The 22,832-nt window shown below is 41.9% G+C and overlaps 1 protein-coding gene across 1 annotated transcript; it reads left to right on the top strand.

Annotated features, from left to right (window-relative positions):
- Positions 1-13,866: 13,866 nt before the first annotated feature.
- On the top strand, positions 13,867-17,949 carry LOC124690117 (protein MAK16 homolog A-like). Its single transcript, XM_047223550.1, has 9 exons — positions 13,867-13,925; positions 14,026-14,135; positions 15,089-15,207; positions 15,318-15,415; positions 16,594-16,681; positions 16,962-17,084; positions 17,180-17,270; positions 17,460-17,578; positions 17,902-17,949. The coding sequence occupies exons 1-9, from the start codon at positions 13,867-13,869 to the stop codon at positions 17,947-17,949; spliced, it is 855 nt and encodes a 284-aa protein (XP_047079506.1).
- The last annotated feature ends 4,883 nt before the right edge of the window (positions 17,950-22,832 follow it).

The raw sequence follows: 22,832 nt of genomic DNA, 5'->3' as shown, positions 1-22,832 counted from the left end.
TAAACCGGTCTCCAACTACACTATGAGACCGGTGAGAAAGAAACCCTATCAAGAGCAAACCTTAACCTTGCGCATTCCTCTTGAGCTCGATGAAGACGATCTTGATCACAACAAGATGAAACGCCTTTCTTGATTGTGCTTGCTTGATGAAGTCTTGTGGATTGCTCCCCCATAATCCACCATGGGAGAGCTTCTTCTTCGGCACATCTTCACATATCCATGGTCACCATATGGATGGCAAGATTCAAGCAAATGATCTCTTAGAGATGGCTCATCTTGAACTTGCACTTCATTTCTTCATTCTTCATCATGTTGATGTCTTGAAGTAACTTGAGGGCTCACTCCATCTTCATCTTCAAGACATACTTGACACTTGATATCCTTCATCAATTTCTTATTATTGCAACCTTGAAGCCAACATATGGTTCAAGCATTGCCTATGGACAACACCTACAAACATAACTCAATGCAAACATTAGTCCATAGGGATTGTCATTAATTACCAAAACCACACATGGGGGCTCCATGCACTTTCAGCGGGTCCCTCCCTGGCCGTGCCTAGGGGTGGTGTGGGCCCCTCGGGCGCCCACCGACCTCGCCCTTCCTCCTATAAGTTTCCTCCCGATGCGAAAACCCTAAATCAACCAGCTTTCGTCCCCAAAAAGTTGTGTAGATCCTCCGCCATCGAAGATAAGTTTTGGGGGACATAAGTCTCTATTCCGGCACCCTACCGGAACGGTGAATTTCCCCAGAAGCCATCTCCATCGACTCCACCACCATCTTCATCGCTGTTGATGACTCCCATGATGAGGAGGGAGTAGTTCTCCCCTAAGGTTGAGGGCTTTATCGGTAGCTATGTTGTTTATCTCTCTCTCCCATGGTATGAACTTTATGTGATCATGAGATTTGTAATCTAGTTGAATAAGTAGATGTTACTCTTTATCTATTATGCTACTCAAGTGGTTTTATTATGTGATCTCCAGAGACACCTTGTCCCACGGTGTGAAGATGATAGTGTGCACACCGTGTGTGTCTCTTAGTGAATGTACATGCCACCATCTTCTTCCAACATACACGTCACCGTCTTCATCCATCTTCTACGCATGCCACCGTCTTCATCCATCTTCTATGCCGTCTTCATCCCTCTTAATCTCTCTTCGACATCGTCTTCATCCGTCTTCTTCAATGTACCCGATCTTCTCCATCTTGCAACCTTGAGACCAACACATGGCTATGGACACGGCCTAAGATAGATTCTCAATACAACCGTTAGTCCATAGGGATTATCATCAATTACCAAAACCACACATGGGGGCTCCATGTTCTTTCACTAAGGCTAAATTTTACAGAAATACTTATCATGAGTTATAATTTGAGTTGGATGTCTCTATGAAATGTTGGTGTTTGTTAGTACTATCTTTGGATGCTCAAAGTGACAGCGTGGGGCGTCCATAGATTTGGAACACGAAATTTAGGGAGTGCTTTTGCAGCCCTACACGGCGAATTGGTGTTCGTTATCCAACCGAAGAACAGTTCAGAGTAGCATAGTGAAGAGATGATATTTATGTATTCAATTATGATATCATTGTTGAGAGTGTCCACTAGTGAAAGTAAGATCCCTAGGCCTTGTTTCTAAGCATTGAAACACCGTTTAGAACTAGTTCTGCTACATGTTTGCTTGCTTCCATTTTTATTTCAGATTGCAATTACCACTTATAATCATCCATATTACTTGTATTTCACTATCTCTTCACCGAACTAGTGCACCTATACACCTGACAGGTGTATTGGATGTGTTGGGGATACAAGAGATTTCTTGTATTGTAATTGCAGGGTTGCTTGAGAGAGATATCTTTGAAATCTACCTCCCTGAGTTCGATAAACCTTGGATGATTCACTTAAGAAAAACTTGCTGCTGTTCTACAAACCTCTGCACTTGGAGGCCCAACACTGTCTACAAGAATAGAAGCGTGGGTAGACATCACTGCACAAAACGTATGACCAGGTCTAACAAATCTTGCAAAAATACAATTGACTAAATGTATGTCCATGTTCATATGGCATAAACTCTATTAATACAGTAAGGAATGCATATATATTACAATATATTTGGTCACATTTCTCAAATCTAGAACAACTTAAACTGAATAAGAGAGTAATCTGCCTAATTTTTAGTTATTTAGATCGAACAACTCTCCCCCTGCGTGCATGTCCTTGTATCATGGGTTGTAGAACATTGTTTGCATACACAGGTTCCCTTCCTTCCTGTGTCCACGGGCTTCTGAAATGCTTTCTTGCGCTTCCTCCCTTTAGTGTTTGAAACACGTGGATCACAGATGTTAGGAACCTGTGTTTCTTAAGTTCCTGCCATTGGGCATGGAGCTCCTGTTTCATTGGCAGTAGCTGCGGAAGTTGATGCAGGTGCTTCCTTTGTGTTGCTTTTGACGTGCTTCGGACCATAGCTTGCTCGTTGCAAAGGAAGTTGATTTCTTGCAAACTCTTGCTCGAGGTTGGTTGCGTAGCTTACGTAGGATTGCTTTTGAATCTCTTAGCTCTTTTAGTTGTCTCTCTTTTAAGCGCAAACAAGTCTTTTTTCAATGCTTTCATGTGCATACAGACTAATTTTTACGCCATCTTCTATCTCATTCCCACTAATTGCTAGCCCTTTGAACTCATTACAATTGGCATGCAGCCACATCTTCTTTCAAGATTCTTCTGGCATTGCAGCTCGCTTCCCTGGTTTTTCTACAACTAAATCATCCTCAGCACTCCATGTCCACCTGCGGAGAACATACCTTAGTGGTATCTCGCATACTCCAAGTTGTAGCATGGCCTACATTTTAAATCATGGGAATACAGTAATCAACATACATGTTTGAAACTGGCAATAATGCATATTTTTCTAGGTAACCAAACACAGAGAATATGGTAATTGATGTCAACTATTTAGTTTTTTACCTTTAGGATGAGGCAGTAGAGAATACCATCCCTTTCAAACTTGCAGCAAGCATATTTGCATTGTCCATTTTCAGGATCTGCATGCATAAACTTCATAGGCCCTGTTATAGTAGTTTGGTACAAATTTTGTTATGCAGTAGACCTGATATGTATGTTGACGAATCTCTTTAATATTATAGCACAAACTTGATTGCATTTCAGCCTGGAAATAATTGTGGATGTTTTTTGTGTATAGCTGTGACATTTGAGTTTCTAGTAGGTTCAACTCCAATTTTTTGCTGTTAAAAGTGTTGAATATGACTCCTCATTGTTTTTCTTCTTTAATCATCTTAGATTGGATATCAGCATATTGTCTAAAAAAATCGATCATGGAATTAGCGGAGCTTACGTATTTCTTTAGTACAGCATTGAACCCCTCACTTCTCTAAGTAGTCTAGCGGAAAGGCTAGAACTTGTGCATAAAGTATGCAGGAACCCAGTAGCTTCTTTTGTTGTACAAAGTTGTTATCTTTTCATGGTCTCGCAATTTCTGCTTGTACACAATCAAGTCCCAAGTCATTTCAAAGTCTTCTGGTGTTAAGCTGGAGTTTATGTAGTCATTCATTTCTTCACGCATGCCTTTTATCTTTGAAATTAATGGGCCAGTCTCCTCTGTTGCTTTTTCCACTATGTGTCACCTGCAGTTTCAATGTGTTGTGTTTGGAAACACTACTAGAATTGCATAATGCATTGCACCATCTTGATCTGTTATTATGTTCAGTGGCGCTAGGCCATCCATTCCTATCAAGAATGACTCAAAAAGCCATATGTAGCTCTCAGCTAGCTCATTTCTCAAGAAACCACAACCTAGTTAGATAGATTGTCCATGGTTGTTAATCCCAATGAATGGTGCGAACGACATCTTGTACTTGTTTGTCATGTATGTTGCATCAAATGATGTGCAATCATTGTAGTTTGTGTATGCCTTTCTAGCTGCACCATCCACCCAGACCAAGTACTACACCATATCTTTGTCATCAAGTTTATACCTGTAGTACAAATCCTTGTCTTGCAGCTTCATTTGTTCGAAGTACTCCATTGTATCTTGCATATCTGTGAACTTGTTTTCAGCATGGAGTGTCGATCTGAAGTTGGCCGTCTCTTTAGGTGTGTATGGAGCACCTTCCACTAACTCATATAGTTGTGCCATGACCTGCATCATTCTACTTATTTCCATATTAACTATGTGAATCACTGCTGATGAAATCTTTGTCCTCCTTTGGTACCTGTCCATGCGAGTGGAGAAAGGCAATGACCGACCACTTCTTAAAAAAGTGGGTGATTGTGTTCATCATTAAACTCTATGACCACCCATTGTCCTTCTCGTAGTTTTACCAGCCTTCTTGCAGGGCATTCTGTCCTAGTATATATACTCTTGTTCCTCTCCGCCACTACTGACTTGGGTTTCTGTATATCCTCTTTTTTCCTTTGCTTGGTACCCTGCTTTGTGGCAAAACAGTGTTGCCCTTATTATTTCTCCGGTCACTTCGGATTTATTCCGGTAGTTGAACCTAATGCCAAATCCTCTTCTATACGAAAAACTTAAGTAATGCCTCTGTGCATCCTCAAGTGTATCGAATGCCATGTTTGGACAAGGCGCCTCTGGTGTGGAAACAACTTCGGCATTCCGTTCAACTCTATTGCTAGGTCCTGGTGGAGGTGTGTTAGCGGCACTTGATTGTGGTAACGTCATCTCGGTGCATACTAACTGAGCTGACAAGGCCCTTAAGGTTGCTCCTTCAGTTTGTTTCCCCAAAGTCACATATAGTCTGGTCATTTAGAATGAAAACATTAATACAAATGCAGAATCAGAAGTATTCAGTTAAGGTAACTAGTACAAAATATTGTGGCAGTTCGATAGGTAAATTTTGTATTAGATCTTAATTTTATTTTGGTAAGTTCATACAAGCATTCTGATAACTCTTTTCAGTAATCATGGGAACTTGACTTGTAAATATGATGCTTAATCTTCACCTTGGTTGTTTGAATCGCTTGCACCGATACGGATTACGGTACACGAGTACACACATTGATGGCTAAATGTTCATCAGTTTACATCTTTGCAACCTATAAGATGAGGAATTTTATATGTTAATTGCTAATTCCATTACATATTTTATTTGAATCATGCAACAAGAAGGTGTTGTCCAAATAAGTTGATCAAGGCAGGGTTGTTGTCCAAGGAAAGTTGATCAAGGGTGGGAGCATTCAAATTTGAAATTAACGAATTAGGTGCTGAAACATGATCGAGATTTGGTTTTGCTATGTCTTGACGAAGAAGAAGCTCAGCTGTAAAAGGAGGGATGGCACGTGAGTTTTTTCCTGTAGTCTACTAGGTGGTCCACATATTCGGGCAGAGATATTTTTTGGCATAAAGGATCCACCTTTTTTCGGCCCGATCTCTTTGTGGGCTTTTTCGTTACTGGGTCGAACCTTGGCGGGTGGAGGACGTGGGCGGGTGGACCACGTGTGCCGGTGGACGACGTGAGCGGGGGACCACGTACGCGTGGTCAAGGTGCGCGGTTCCACGCTCTGGAAGCTGCCGCAGAGAAGCTGGTTTATGCGGCACCGCTGTCTAGCACGGTCCTATAAGGTTTTAGCTTTCAGTAGGGTTCAACTATTTTACTATGTATCTACTCTATTTTTAGTACGTAGATTCACTCATTATGGTATATATGTAGTTCACTTTCAAGCGTCTAAAACATCATGTATTTATGATCAGAGGGAGTATTTTTCAATTTGAAATTCAAAGCTGAAAAATCATGTTTGGCTAATCCTGTACTATTCCTAAAGTTGGCCATACAGATTTCATTTGATACGGTCTCCCGAAAATTCTTGCTAGGGATTCTTGAGGCTAGAGGTTCTTGGGAGAGATGAAGAAATGGAGTGGCTGCTCTCTTATTCACCGTTTCCACTAAATCCTCGCCAATGGCAACCTCTAGAGGAATTCAACATTGTCGTGGCCTTGGCCAAGGCGAGCCACTGTCCCCTTTGTTATTTGTTATCTTCATGGATGCACTGGTCAAGATGGTGGTGGCAGCCGATCAACATGGAGCCCTCACCCAGCTTGGGCGACGGGCACTACTTCACCGGATATCTCTGTATGCAGACGATGTCGCCCTTTCATCAGCCCACTGCAGCGAGACATTGACAAGACCAAGCAGATTTTCCATTCCTTCGAATCTGCAACCGGACTACGCTTAAATTTCGAAAAAAACTCTATCACTCTGATACTATGCAACGAGATTAATGCCACAACGATCACCGCAATCATCGGAGGCCCCATCAAGCAGTTTTCATTGCAATACCTAGGCATGCCCCTATCGGATAGACGGGTCTGCAAGGTTTTGATTTCCAACCAGCTCTTGACAAGCTTGGAGGCAAAGCCATAGGCTAGATAAAGAGGCACTTATCTATTGATGCCCATCTAATCCTAGTCAAGCATGTTCTCTCGGCAGAGGTTGTGTTTCATATGATCGCTCTCGCCCCTCTAGTTTGGCTCTCCAAAGTTGCATACAAGATTCTTCATGCCTTTCTTTGGTCCTAAGACTAGATCGCACCGGAAAGCAAATGCCTTGCCAATTGGAAGAAAATATATCGCCCCTACACATATGGTGGTCTTGGACTACCAGAGTAAGTTGGTTGTGGCAATCGTGGAAGGACCCCAATAAGCCATGACAAGGCCTTCCCTTGCCGGTTGATGAGCGTGTCCGCGCCATTTTCAATGCTTCAGTGAGATTCCATCTCGAAGACAGAAATAAAATCAACTTCTTGACAGATCCATGGTTGGATAGCCAATGTCTTAAAAATTCATTCAGCCTATATGTACTCGCAAGAATCTCCCAGTTACCCAAGCCCTGAATAATTACCGATGGACTAAACACTTTAAGCACGAGCTTACGACAATGATGCTAACTCAAGCGGTTCAGCTTTGGGAAGAATTACAACATATAAATCTGCAGGACAATGTTGAGGACTCCGTTAGCTGGAGATGAACTGAATCAAGCGAATACACTACAGTTTCAGCCTATGCAGTCCAGTTCGAAGGTGCGGCTAGAAGAGATTACAAGGTGACAATCTATTCTTCTGAAGATCCTCTAGGATGTCAAATCTTCGCTTGGTTGGAAGTGCCTGACCGCTGACTTGCTCGCGCGTCGAGGATGGTCACACAAGGATCAGTGCCCTCTCTGCCTGAATACCGAGGAGACAACACAACATCTGTGTAGGTTGCCCCATGTTAGTTCAGATATGGTGCGCCATTCTTCCAATGGCAAGGTTCCTGCCCTGCTACCTCCCGCAAGCTCATCAGCCGCTGGCAACCTGGACTGCAAACATAAGAGCATCTCTAACAACCTTCGTATATTTGAGCAGAATTGATAAAAACTGAAAATATAGCGATTTGCTCAAAAACATTGCTCCAATAGCTTTTGTATAAGTGGTCCCCCACTCAAAATTATAGCAAGCTTGCTATACTTGTACCTCCACTTTGTATATATATGCAAAGTCTAGAGCCACTTTGTATAACTTCTAAAAACCGCACTGCGGGAGAGCCAACTGCCCACGACCCGGAGTTTTCAGCGCGCGTGTTGTACCGCCCGCAATCGCCCTTTCGACATTCCGCCGCCGTTCAGCCATGGCGTCGCCTCTCCTGCGTGCCCAAAGGTTCCCAGCCGCCGTGCCCCTCCTTTCACCTCCGCCTCGAGCCGCTAGGTCAATCAATCGAGCTCCGCCGCCCTGTAGACCAGCCGGTCAATTCGCTCCGGTGGAGGCCAACACCGGCGCGGGAGAAGCTCCGCGCGGCCCTCAAGTGCCCCTGACTGGCCTTCGCTTCCCCGCCGACGCTCCCTCGCCTCCATGCGCGCCGGAATACGGCAGGCGGCGGCGACCTACGTCACAAAGGCGAGCTCACGCGGCCCCACCGTCGGCCACCAACGTGAGCCCTAGAGCCGTCTCCTCCGCATGCCCCGGTTACCCTCTCCTCTTTCCCCTCGGTCGCTCCTGCTCCGCCGCGGAACCGACCCTCGCGAGCCCCGCCTCCCCAGCATACCTGCTACGCCGCAAGATCGGGTTCCGACCGATTTCGGCCAGATCGACCGCCGCTGGAGTCGATTATGGCCGATTGCTGCCTGATTGACCCCTCCCACGGCCACCGGTCGTCACCCAACCCCTCACGCTAGCTCCCGCTAGGGTGCTCCTCGGGACCGTGGAGGTCGCCATGCCGCCGGGCTCGGTGCTCGGCTGGTGGTGCTCCGACAACGGTTTCCCGTCGTCTCCGCATCTCTGGGGACTCCCGGTCTCGCCCTCCATGCTCGCAGAGACTCTCGCCCGCCATTGTCGATCAGTCGTGTGTTAGAAGAGATAGGAGAAAAGAAAGGAAAACCGAATGACTAAATGACATGTGGGTCCTGGTTTAGATTTGTTTCGGTGTCCAGTTTTAGGATTGCTATTATACAAAGGCTGCAAAAGCAAAACTTGTGTAGATTGCTATAACGTCTCTCCTCTTTCTACAACCAATTTTTAGCAATCCAATATGCAAAGGCTGTTGGAGATGCTCGGCAAATGACAACTAAGCGCAACAGAAAAGGATGAACGGCCCTAACCCATCTGATGTGGTGGACAACCTGGAAAAGAAATGCAAGGATTTTTCAGCCACAAGCCTCCAACCTGTCCATCCTGAAAATCAAGATCATCCAAGATGCGGAGTTATGGCGCTCAGCTGAGGGGACAAGTGTTGTAGTCTTGCTCCGAATATCGAGGCCCGAGGGAACATGACTAATTTATGGCTAGATGAACAAATCGATGTAAATGAATGCTAATAGGTAGTCTTTATTCAGCTTTACTACCCTGTTACTAAAAATAAGATGCACACGTATTTTAAGACAAATTTTGATCATAAAAATTAAGCAACAAAATCTTGATTATATTATATGTAATTAGTATTGTTGGATTCGTATTGAAAATCACTTTCTAAGTTTATACTAACAACCTTTATAAATTTAAAATAAATTTTGGTCAAACAAAAAGCACGAAAAAGAGAACGCCATATTCTTTCCGAGAAAATAACGCTGTTAGGGACATGGATTGACTTAACCTACATTATCAATTTCTAGAATTTTTTCAATTGAAATAACAGTTCCAATTCTATGCATCCAAACACGTTGGGTGTGAAATATGAATTGAATTTTATGATTCCGAGCACGAAATGATAGTTGCCAAAAGAATCCATAACCAATTTGAAAGAATCCGATGAATAACAATATCTGATTGACCGGTTCCCACCGACACCTTGATACGGAAGATATGACATGTAAAATAGCATCTAGATATGGATTATCAACAAATTAATCGAGTTCTCCAATGGTTTTTAACTGAATTAGTTCGACTTCTTACGGAAAAGCCTAAACTCATTTGTTGAGTTAGTAGTCACCGAGTTGATAATCTAGTTAGTAGTTAATGAGTTTTTGAGTTTGTCTCCTATTTATCAACTCATTAACCTAGTCCTTGGTCCAATTACGGATTATAATTTTGATAGGCTACTTGGCTATTGAAGCATGTGTAGATGTTTTTTCCAATAAAGAGTATGTATTAACATCACGAAGATACCAATTACATCCAGCCTCAGCATCGATGTTGTGCACGTTGTGCCTAGCGGCAATACGGATGCACACAGCCAAAAAAAAGATTAGATAAAACAAATGTCCCACTACAATGATCGAAACCTAATAGTATCAATACAAACACCACCAAGAAAACACCAGAAGTCCAGTCTCTCCAATAACAATGCCTCCAGGAAGGAAAACAGTGCACACACACAGTGTCGTCGCCTGATCAAAGATCATAGGTTTTCACCCTGGAGAAAGTCCGTGCTCACAAAACAATGCATTGAACAAGGCCATTGTCAGGCACAACCAATGAAGTCTAGACCTTGAATTTTCACCCTGCAAGGTAGAACTTTAAACTTCTCGTATGTTGCCGCCCCCACTATCCAAAGCCGCTGCTACGAGGCTAGAATGCCAAGCAAGTTCCTCAATAGTGCAGAGATTTGAACCTCCATTGATAGTCCCCTAACTCGGCCTTCATGATATTTCCCATCACTTACTTCATCATGGACTATAATGTCACCTGATGGTAGCACATAACAGGGCTTACTCCACTCCCTCGAGAACCAAACGATCGGAATAAAAGCATAGGTGCACACGACCGAATACCACCCGATCCAACAAACTCCAGGCAATAAATGCACTATTACATTCGCCGATATAGGCTTCATAATCTCATCACTTTGGCTAGATCAAGAAGGACATGCTTTAGGCAGGTCTTAATCTTCGCCCAAGAGGAAACCTAGAACCTCCACCTTTATTCATGACAGAGCCAGCAGCCCCCACGCCACTAACCGGCCGCTCCCGGCGGACTGGCCGCAAGATGCCAAACCGGAAGCCGGAGGCCCAAGCATGAAGATCGAACGACCCGAGCCGACAAGACCGCTAGCTCGATAGAGGGAAGGCAACAAAACTAGGCAACGATGTCAATTGGCATGAAGGCATCCAGACGGACACCGCTTGCCCCGCATGGAGCGAGCAACATTGGCCACTGCCGCACACGGACAACCACCGCCCACCGGCCCAGATTGTGCCCTAATGGGGTCGACGCTCGAAAAAATCTCGGCGCCGAGCCGACGTGTCGCCTCCCCGCATTGCGCCGCCATTCCCTCACCGCATCCCCGGCGCCGTGTGACGGCTGTAGTACCCCGACATGCGCAGCCCGCGGAACCGCCTCCTCCGCGCGAAACAGGGCATTGGAGCGCACCTTCCTCGTCCATCGCCTTCGACGGATGGGCGCCGCCACCACAATTGGCTCCGGTGGCCAGTGAAGCACGGACAACTAGGAACTTTTTTGCGAGGGTTTGGTCGCCCGCATGAGCGGCCCGGGATGTAGTTTTCTGAAGCATGTGTATATGGTACCTTAGCCTTTGTGTTTACTTAAACCGAATCCCCTCCCTGGCAATCGCTCGCTCGAGCGACCGGTTTTTGTCGGCGCGGAGCGCTCGCGCGAAAGCGCGACTCAATTCCCTTTTTATCACGTAGTGTTTTAATTGCGTTCACACGTGTTCACACTAACAGCTTTGTATTACTACTTTGCAAGTTGCACGCAGCCAATAGCATTCACACTGCATGCATGCACATGCACATAGCATCTCATGGATTTGCATTTAATGAGCTAACTTTTCAGCACTCTTTCATAAGTTGTTGCATGCATACACATAGCATCTCACTCTTTTTCTTCAGCACGAGGCAGACTCTCAATTCTCTTTTTGCAATTCCCTTTTGGGTTTTATTCGTACGGTAATTCATATTTAATGGGGTCCTTTTGCAATTCCCTTTTTCGGGCAAGTGGTTTTTAAGGGGGAAAATAACGGGTGGGAAGATCCCTTTGCAACTCAAAAGAACTACCACTTGCTACTCAAATTAAGTACTGTTTTAAGTTGTAAGCTAACAAAAGTTGCTAAAATATTTCTAAATGAAATTTACTTTTTAGGGTTGCTAGGTATTTATATTTACCGTTGATAAATAACGGGGCACCGGGTTGATAACTTGTAAACAAAAAAAGAGTCGCTACATATTTTAAATTAAATTAAAATTTTAGGGATGATTTTTATTTATATTTACCATTGATAAATAGCGGGTCACCGGGTTAATATCTTGTAAACTAAAAGAGAGTCGCTAAAATATTCTAAATGAAATACTTTTTAGGGTTATTATTTATTTATATTTACCGTTGATAAATAACGAGGCACCAGGTTGATAGTTTGTAAAATAAAAAAATATTCGCTAAAATATTCTAAATGGAATACTTTTTAGGGTTGGTAGTTATTTATAATTACCATTGATAAATAGCGGGGCACCGGGTTGATAACTTGTAAACTAAAAAGAGTCGCCAAAATATTCGAAATAAAATTAGATTTTTAGGGTTGGTAGTTATTTATATTTACTGTTGATAAATAACAGGACACCGGGTTGATAGCTTCTAAACTAAAAAAAACTGCTAAACTGTTTTAAATAAAATTAACTTTGGGGTTGATAATTTTATATATTTAACGTTGATCACTTAAGTACGGAGGGGTTGATTATTCAGATAGAGATGGTTGATAACTTTTAGCCCGAAAAAAAGTTTCTCGAAACATATCAACATGGGTGCTAGTTTTGAAGATCTCGTCGAGACGGATTTATTGGTGAAAGCGAATCTTAATTTGGAGTTGTCGTTTAAAAGTTAAAACGTTTTGAATTTACAAATTTGGAAAAGATTCCGCTGATATCAGCATATTCATCTATTTGTGCATGCATGCATAACTTTCCCTCAATAGCCTGCACCAGGTTGATATTTTTATACATTTACCGTTGATCACTCAAGTACGGAGGGGTTGATTATTCAGATAGAGAGGGTTGATAACTTTTAGCCCGAAAAAAGTTTCTCGAAACATATCAACATGGGTGCTAGTTTTGAAGATCTCGTCGAGACGGATTTATTGGTGAAAGCGGATCTTAATTTGGAGTTGTCGTTTGAAAGTTAAAACGTTTTGAATTTTCAAATTTAGAAAAGATTCCTCTGACATCAGCAGATTCGTCTATTTGTGTTTGCATGCAGAACTTTCCCTCAATAGTCTGCACCAGGTTGATAATTTTATACATTTGCCGTTGATCACTCAAGTACGGAGGGGTTGATTATTCAAATATAGAGGGTTGATAACTTTTAGCCAGAAAAAAAGTTTGTCGAAATATATCAACATGGGTGCTAATTTTGAAGATCTCGTCGAGATGGATTTATTGGTGAAAGCGAATCTTAAATCGGAGTTGTCGTTTAAAAATTAAAACGTTTTAAACTTTCAAATTTGGAAGGATTGTTTCTTTTTACATGAATGCAAACGTACGGCAATGAAAAACACGTTTACTTCTAATCCTGTCGGAAACCGATCGCTCGCTAATCTCCTGGCGACCGAGCGCCAGCTAGGGCAGCCCCATAGAAACATTATGTGGTCATGTTCATTTTTTCACTAAATCATGTTGCCATTACTTACTCTATAAGTGTTTCGCTGAACTCATTTTATTAATTATTTTTGGTTTGATGGTTTGTCTGTCTACTTATTATGTGCATATAAAAAATGATTACATTTGTTTTTGTGCCGAGTCCACTCAGTTTTTGTTCCAAATCTACCACCCGACCCGATGTTTTCGTATTCGAATTCGCAACGGGTGGTTATAAGTTTGACTCTGAACCCGATGAAAAAATCCATACTCCCTCCATATTGGTTTATAGGTCTTACGCGTGTACCTAGGTCGTCAATATAACTTATACTAATATAAACTATATAACATAAAAATTATATTATGAGAAAATATAAGATTTGAAGTTTCTAGTGATATAATTTTTGTAATACATAGCTAATATTAAGTTTGCCAAATTGATAACCTAGGGCTACACCTAAGACTAATAAATCGTTATGGAGGGAGTAGAAGAATGGCATGTGGAAAATTCAATCTGATCATATTCCTTTATTGTTTTTTTAGGATATTGCTTACATCCTGACACTTGCGAGAGAGGCCTTTGAAAGATCGGCCTTTCCCCAATCATACCCAACAAATTTCGGTCCAATAATTCGGAACCTCCAAATTCTGAAGTTGAGCCCAGCCCACACATATACCATTGTCGTATTCCCGTCCGTCTTCACCTCTCGCCGCCGCCTACCCGTCCAACTCAACTCCTCCTACACAGCGGCAGAACCCTAACCTCGCTAGCCACAAACCCCTAGCATAGAGCAGGACAAGCGTGAGCCTAAGTAGGACGCGAGGAGGCACCCTAGCAGCGGTGTCGAAGATGAGCGACGAGGTGGTATGGCACTGCATCCGCCACGGCCACTGCAGCTTCATGGCCAAGTACGCGAGCAGCTGTTGCTGTCGCCTCTTATATATGCACTTTTAGGTTTTTCCCGTGTTGCTTCTTCACATGCCGGTGGGTGCGTGTGGTTTTGCGCAGGTTCACGACGGGGATCTTGTGCCGGAACCCCTACAATGTGACGGGAATCTGCAACCGGAGCTCCTGCCCCCTCGCCAACAGCCGCTACGCCACCATCCGTGACCACGACGGTGACTGATCGCTACCTTTCCCTTGTGTACAGATTGTGACTACCTTTGATTAGAATTAATCGAAATCGTGCCGCCCTTCTTTGTTAGCTAGTCCCACACATTATTTTGTTAGAAATTTGCACTACAACAGATGATGTAGATGGTGCAAATGATATAGAAACCATGAGGGGAATTGAATATTCTCGCTCTCACAGGGATTGTTGTTGTAGTTAACATACGGTATACATCAATAACGGTATACGAGAGGAAGAATAATTAAGGGTCATTGGGCGGAGAGTCCTCGGGACGGTGGTACGCGATTTATCCAGCTTCGGAACACCTGCACGATGACAGGCCTACTGCTGTTTGTCTGAAATTATCTGGGCGCTTTCGCGTTGTTACAATGAGTTGTGGTTGTGCCTCTAGGGCTCCCGGAATCCGGCTTATAAAGGCGCCAGGATCTAGGGTTTACACGGAGAGTCCTAACCGGAATACAAGTCGCCTAACTACGGAATATTACATTGCCGTGCACGTCAAGGATCCGCCTTCCCTTATACTGGATCCGACTTCCAGAGTTGGTCGGTCGATCCGGCTCCTCGTTCCTGGACTGAACTTCGTCCATCTTAATCTACAACAACTGGGCCGCTCGATGGGCCATACGCCACCATCACCGTCTATGGGCCACCTGGGCTTGCCGGATCTAGGCACTATCGATGGTACACCCATGAAGTATACCCACAACACTCACCACCCCTAACATTGGCACTTAATTGTTTTATTACTACCCTATGTGTCAACTGATACATGGATCCTTGGCCACATGTCAGTACAACAATAGGGTGACACATCCTCAAAGCGTCAATCTTTGTGGTATCCTTAAAAGGTTCTAAGGATATACTAGTGTCTTTGTATATACAATCTTTGAATCTTTTCTTCCTCTCCCTGAGCTTTTCTTGTATATGATGGTCATGCAGGTATTTTCTACTTGTATATGAAAACTCCTGAGAGAGCTCACATGCCAAACAAATTGTGGGAGAGGGTTAAGCTGCCCAAGAATTACGAGGACGCTATGGAAGTGGTCAACAAGCATCTGGTCTGGACTGGATCTCTACCTGATATCTTTTCCCATACCAATATGCCCTATTGCCACGTTGACATGATGAGAACAATCAAGTTCAACTACATGCCTATTTATTTATGCAGGAATTCTGGCCCAAGTTACTTGTGCTCAAGATCAAGCAGCGATTGACAAAAATGACACAGTATCGAATACGGATGAGGAAACTTCAACTGAAAGTGAGGTAGGACTTGTTCTACTTCTTGGGAAACAAGAGCTACACGTTTTTTGTTGTTATGTTTGTGTATGTCCATGATTGCAAATATGGATATTCTGATTGAACGCTGCAGTTTGTACTTGTCAACAGCTACCTAGTTGGTTAATTAAATCACAATTCTATCTGGGAGGGATGCAGGCTAGCTTAGGACAGCCTTGGTCAACTTTTATATAGAAACAAACAGACAAACGCTCGATTAAGCGAGCAGTTCAACACTGCATTTTTTCACATTTGCTGAACACAGATGTTTTGTTAGCAAGAAATAGTTGAGCGAACACGGGGAACCTATTCAGCATGGATAAATTTACTTAGTTAGCTCTCAAACTTCGAAAGGATGGTCCTCAAGGAGAGTAGTATAGTAAGGTTGGCTTCCCGCAAAATTTGTTGTTAGTTGTAGCAGAAATTTTCTACTGACAATGGGAGCAAAAATGATAAGTTTCACTAGTAGATTCGTTCACGAGTTTCATTGTTGAGTCTCATAAATCTAAATTTCAGCCTCCTTAGGCAAGGCATATGAGTAGTCTGTAATATTGACCAACCGATAGCCTTTTGCCTCTGCGGCATTTTTATTACCCCCTCCGTTCATAAAAGGATGTTAGAAATTTGTCTAAATTTGGATGTATCTATACACACTAAAGAGATCCTAGATACATCTAAATTTAGACAAACTTATGACATCCTTTTATGGATAGAGGTACAGTAGTATTATTTTTGCTTCCAGACGCAAGCCTTTGTAACTTTTATCCCCCTTAATTAATGCAAATGCAGATCTCATGTGGTAAAATAAATAATGAAGCAGCTAAATGTTGAAAACCACCGAACTGTTAGATGCCAAAATTAATACTTCCGGCTCCTATTGCTGAAGCCATACTGCATTTTCACATTGCTGAACCTTGGAGTTAAAATATAGCTAGTAGCCCACTAAGGTAGTAGTCAGGTGGCTGAAATATTTGGCAGCAGTGTATCAAATCAAAGACAAAATAAATGGACACTAGAACTACTGATCATCTGAGTTTTTGTGTGACAGTATATTCACTATTTATATATCATATACCAAGCTGATTCATCTTGTTGATGAAGTTGGATTTTAAATAACTTCCTTAGTGCATGAAGAAGATGTTGAACATATTCATTTCTTCTTCTAGGGAGAAGGTAATGACAGTGCCTAGAAAGAAGATACAACGTGATCGTGGGAGAATGGAGAAAGCTGAAAGGGCTGCACAAATAGACAAGGTTTTTTTCTTCTCTTTTCTTGTAATCGTTGACAAGATAACTGAGTGCTAGCTCAGTGGCAAAGCGTGCGAGTGCACAGCAAGCGCACCCGGGTTCGAGTCCCAAGGACGACCGAATTAAAATGGGATGCTATCCAATGTGTATAAATTCACTGTTGGAGAGGTCTCATCTTCTACCTAATAACGGACAACCAAGGGAGGGATCTGTGCCTCTTTGGTCAACGTTTCAAGTGTCGGTTATCCATTGCCATATTCTGACATGCATGTTCATTGCGATGCAGAGTATTACTAGCGAATTATTGGAACGCCTGAACAGAAATATGCATGGGGATATTCCAAATATCCCCTTTAAACCGTCTGGGAAATTAATTGATGAGATGCTTAGTGAGTATGAAGAGGAGCATGTAAGCATTGTGCTGGCAAACTGGTTTATTCTCCTGATAACATTATTCACAAGCTTCCTTATAGGCTCATAGTGTGACTTGTCTTGCCATTCCAGGAAAATGAGATTGAATATGTTGAAGGTGATGGGATCGAAGAGGATATGGAAGACATGGTAGATTTTCAAGACCTCTGTAGTGATAAGTATGGTAATGATTTTTTTTTTTTTGATTTAACTTTGACATTAGATACTTTTCCTATGTTTTGGGTTTAGTAGTTGATTCTCAGTTACAATCTTTGTCTTCGCCTGCTAATATACATTCACAGACAGAATTGCTTATTTCACCGAGAAGGGATAGCTGTGTGAATTTTAGTTAAACGCTCTAAAATGGTTGCAGGTGGCATAGATCAAGATGATCTCATACATCAGCCAGTTACAAAGAAACAAAGGGGAACATGCTCTGTTTCCAGTTCCAGGCCAATTATTGGAACCAAGTCGAGAAAGGTTATCACCGAGGTAAAGCATACACTTCGAATCTGAATATTATGTCTCTGACATATTGCATTTAACTGCTTCAAGAATTGCATAATTGGTTCATTAATCAACTGATACACCCCTTAACTATTCCTTCCATACATTACTGCGTGGTACTATGGTGAATTTATCTTTTTTTTTTGGGGGCAAGTTGTGAATTTTATCTTTCAAAATCTGTATAATGCTTTAATGCATGCATTAGTTTCATATATGCTGCTCGAAACCTCTCATAGTGATCTCAGTTTCGTGGTTATGTTGCTTGCTTCATGGTTCAGCATGGTTTACTTGTCTGTCTGGGGTGACAGGTTGAAGAAGATGAACACACCAAACCGGGGCAGAGGACACTTGCGTGAATTCAGCAGGAACCTTGACTACTTCAATCTTGTGCTTTCTTGTTGATGACGTGTTAATGCTTGAAGTTCACATGATGTATCATGTCACTGAAAACTTCAGGAATCAACACGAGTTACAGTGTTGAAGCACCATCTGATGCAATTGAAGGTGGGGTGTTTGCTGGCAAGTCTGGTGGATGTATATGGTGTGACAGCTGAATCATATGCTTAATTGGGACAATCATCATCTCATATGTTCATGCTAAGTCGTTAGAATGCCTAGGATTTCAGCTAGAATAATGTGTGTCTGTTTCTATTTTGTAAACGGACGCTTAGATATAAACTCTGATAATTCATTTTGGCGATGTGCGGTCCTTGGCTGTGACTTGTGATCCTTGGGCTGTGTCCCCATTTCAAGCACTGTGTTAATTTGATCCGGGAAAAATATAAAGTTGACCGTCCACCACTCGAAACATGACATGATAAGGGGTGGCCCGATTTTCTCAGTAAGCGATCACGCAATGAACACAACGGATATACACGATGATAAGTGGATGATAACTTGTATGACGCTGACGAGTCTCTCGATCAATACCTGTTGCATCCAATGCAATATCTCTCAACCCCGCAAGATATTCGTAACTCCACACACTTGCGCACGTAGGCGCCGACCACGAAGCGATAAATTGCAATCTTCTAATTCCCAATGGAACAACAGATCACACAAACTTTAAGTAGCACAAACACCAGATCGAAACGAATTGGTGCGAATAAAAATCTAGATCGAAGCGAATTGGAGAGTATGATCCAGTAGTTTTGCTAAGCAAACAACTATGAACTAGGATTTATCTTAAACATGTTCTTCACCTAATTTGGGGGCATCCCTGGGGTTTATATGGGCGTCCGGAACGACCAGGGGTCGAAATAGTTCGATACAAACTGACCTGAAATAGGTTCGGCCAAAACTAGTTCGGAAACAGGGGCCCGGCAGTGCCGGGCTGTCGAGGCCGGCAGTGCCAGTGTGGCCGGCAGTGCCGGGGTGCTCTGGCCGGCACTGCCGCCCTTGCATGGCCAGCAGTGTCGCCCCTCCTTGGCCGGCAGTGACGGTGACATATTCATTGGAAAGTTCTTGAAATTATCTTTCCAACGAGTGCTTATTTACTTGATTTGGAGTTCGTATGAAGAAACCGTGTCCGTTTCATAATCAGAACTTCTATTTGTTCAAACCGAATCAGAACTGATTTTGACTTCCTCTTGTGTTGTGCATGACTCCCTCTCCTCCCTCGCGCATTCATGAGTTGTCTTCGCGTCTAGCTCTTCTTGCTGCTCCTCTCCTTCCCGTGCAATGCTTATTTCACCCTCGAACCTAATCATACACAAGTGCATAGACTTAGGTAGTATAACGTTCTCATAAATCCAAGCATTACTATCAACTACGAAAGAATTAACCTTATAGTAATCGTCAATTAGACTTAATATTTCTTTCCAGTTCAAGCATGTACAATCATCGTATTTCATGGGTGTGTCCTCATCATCCTCCCTTTCTTCCGGAAAAACCGTCCTCGATTTTGGCTAAGCTGAAATTGGAAGGAGCAAAAACAATAACGTGTACGCACAGTATATGCAGATATAACATGTTGTTTCATTGTTGCGTACACAAGTAATAGTCCCATAATTCAGATTGCAACTTATCTTGCATGTATAAGTGAAACACACATAATCATGAGCACAATCAAGAAAAAATATATATGTAGTATTATTATTCAGTATTAAATCTAATATCCTCTTAGATGATCTATGATCAAATTTATTATGAATAAGGTCAAATCAATCCAAAATATTCAAACATATAGATGATGAATACCATGCTTTTACTGCATGACTCTGATATGTAGAACAAATAGGTATGGAATCATGGCCATAACTCACAGTGTATAATATGAAACTTAGTTTGCAAATATAAGTGAATCATATATCAATAGAATTGAAATACAACATGTGTGGGGACAAACACAAAGAATATGACAAATCTGATTCTACTCTAGAAGAATTAGAACAATCCAACAACAGTAAATTTACTTTTGTTGGCTGTAATATATAAACTAAAACGGAATCAATATTCATACAAGCATGGAAATTACGTATCATCCCACAACAAAAAGACTTCTATCACATAGCATATAAAACTATAAACAACGAGTTCCAATTCAACAATCTTATCACAAGTAATGCATATGTGATCTATCGAAATTTCTCATCCATGCTATAGTCACCAATGAGATTAAACATGAAATGACATGCATAAGTGTTACAATTCACATATGAAATATCAGAAATCTTATCCATAGCACAACACATACTCATAGGTTCATTTAACATGATATAAGACACAGTATTATCAGGCGGTATTTTAGCAAGTACTTCCTTATGTGTAATCAGTACCACATGATCAAAATTCGAAATTTGCAAGCAATCACATGGTGTTGAAGTATGTATGCAAGTCAAATCCGCTGAAGTAACCAACAAAGTAGTAGACTCACAATATTCAGTCGTATGTACCGGCTATAGTTCCAAATCAATACCGAATACCTCATTGGCTGGGTGCAACCCCAAATCAGTACCATCACAAATGCCATCCTCCTCGATGTAGTAGGTAATGGAACATCTTTCTCAAATGATGATGCACGTTCTGGTGATGCAGGTTGTAACACAAGCGGCTCCCTTTCTTCAAAAGCAACATGCATATCGAAGAAACAACACTAGGAGTAGAGATGGTTATGTTAGTAGAAACCTCACATATTTCCTCAACTCCGACACTCGGTTTTTCAAGTACATGATCATATTGTGGTTTTGTGTTGGTGTTTGCATGAGGATATAGGTTTCGACGCCTAATCTCCTGAAATTTCTTAATGTATGTATGATATGACACATGTTTTTCCCATTCCAAAAGATAGTAGGATCCGGATGAACACAACCAAAAAGAACCTTAAAATTATCACACCAATGTTTTCCCAACATTAGATGACAGAAATTTAGTGTTCTAGGAATCACATCACATTCAATATCGATCGTATGACCATAAATGGTTATAGGAACAAGTGCAGTCTTAGCAATCGACACCAAATGATCATTAGTAGTTAACATGTATGGCCAATGATGTGTATATGTACGTAATTGCAGATTTTCAACAACTTCAAGACTAATCAGGTTTATGCGAGAACAATTATCAATGGCAATAGCAACATGTGTATCACCAATGTCTGCGTCAAAGTGAAACAAACTAGATTTAGGCCTCCTCACAGAAGGTGTCACTGCAATAGGACCTCCATCGTATTGGAACCTCCTTTTTCAGCATCACATCAGAAGAACTAGAAGACATGATTAGTAGATTAGCACTAAATCAAAAATCTAGTGGTGGTACTCTCACAGCCCACTTACAACTGATAAGAAAGATAAACCTTACCGCTCTAAATTGAATTAGAATTGCTTACCAACGTGGATCGACGGATTAGTTCACGGATGTGATGAAGCGAATACCAAGGGTACAAGAGCGATCACATAACAAAACAAAATATATGTGGGATGTAGGTAGACTCCCTCTATGCACCAAAACCAAGTCCTAGCGCTGATCATATACAAAACCCAAGGAAACACACAGAAAGGCGATAAATATGGCAATGCAACTATATGGATGAAAAATATTGCAATGCATTCGAGAGACACTAGCAAAGCTCAACGGAACAGGCGCAAGATTGCTCAACTACAGGTGCAAAAAAGTAAACTAGGCCTTCACTTGATCTTACTGGCACTTCACTTTTTTTATCACACACATCAATGTAGCTCTTTTTATTTCTTTTCTATTTATGCTTTTTTATGACTCTACTCCTTATAACACGGCCAACAAAGAATTGCAAAGCACCAAAAACCTAATGAGTAGCATGTCGAGTGGTAAAACTAGTCTCCTTTAGGAAAGTACCTAAGTCTCCTTTAGGAAAGTACCTAGTCACGTATATCGAAAGGTTATGTCTACGGTTCAAAGATTAAGCAAACTGTATGCTATATGGACTCGGAGTGATAAACAATATGAAAAACGACCTACGACATACAACTGTGTCGCGGCAGAGAAACTGGCAGAAATCGTGCCACGACAGATCTCACGGTCCTTCTGCTTTTATAGCAAAATTATTATTTTTTGTTGAATAGAGCTGTTAGGCTTATACCAAATTTTGGGCCCTCAAAAAAATTAGGCCCTTTGCGGCCGCACACATGTCACTCCTGTTGGCCCGAGCCTGGTGGTGGCAAGTGCCCCGTCATGGGCCTAATATGTCTATCATGAAAACATATTACTCCCTCAGTCTCATGAAACACGTTGAAGATTTATCTAAATTTGGATGTACTAGACACTAAATAACATCTAGATGCATCTAAATTTTAATAAATCTTAAACATGTTTCATGCACGGAGGGAGTAGTAAAGAAAAGAGCACCACCTCTATATTGCATTTTGGTGTCCACTTTTATCGTTGTACATATTGGTGGTTCTTGGTTGCCGACACCATAGCACCCAATTTCACATCACTTCTCTTAACGACACGCCATTGTTCTAACGCCAAAAATGAAAGTTTGAATATAAAATAATGAAAAAAATTCAACCGGGTAATGATGATAATGAAGAAATGTGTGACAATATACAAATGCAAAAAATAGTTAAAGGAAAAGCCATCATGGAAACAAAAACTCGTTTTGTATTTTGCAACATATAATACAGCACTCAGGTGCCATGGAGCATAAGCTATGTTGCAAAAACAAATCTGGAGGGAAATCTTGCAAACCGAGTAAAGTTTTTTTCTGGAGCAAAATTTGCAAACCGTTTGAACTCATCTAAAAAAAGAACTCCGCAAAGTA

This window comes from Lolium rigidum, chromosome 2 (assembly GCF_022539505.1).
Source record: "Lolium rigidum isolate FL_2022 chromosome 2, APGP_CSIRO_Lrig_0.1, whole genome shotgun sequence".
In the NCBI taxonomy this organism is placed as follows: Eukaryota; Viridiplantae; Streptophyta; class Magnoliopsida; order Poales; family Poaceae; genus Lolium; species Lolium rigidum.
Note: the sequence above shows the minus strand (reverse complement) of the source record. Positions and strands in the feature narration are given on the sequence as shown.

Excerpts from the sequence above, each read along its gene's own strand:
- LOC124690117 (XM_047223550.1), top strand. The coding sequence starts at position 13,867 with ATGAGCGACGAGGTGGTATGGCACTGCATCCGCCACGGCCACTGCAGC. Across the intron at positions 14,136-15,088 it reads CACCATCCGTGACCACGACG|GTATTTTCTACTTGTATATG; the intron begins GTGACTGATCGC and ends ATGGTCATGCAG. Across the intron at positions 17,579-17,901 it reads CGAGAAAGGTTATCACCGAG|GTTGAAGAAGATGAACACAC; the intron begins GTAAAGCATACA and ends CTGGGGTGACAG.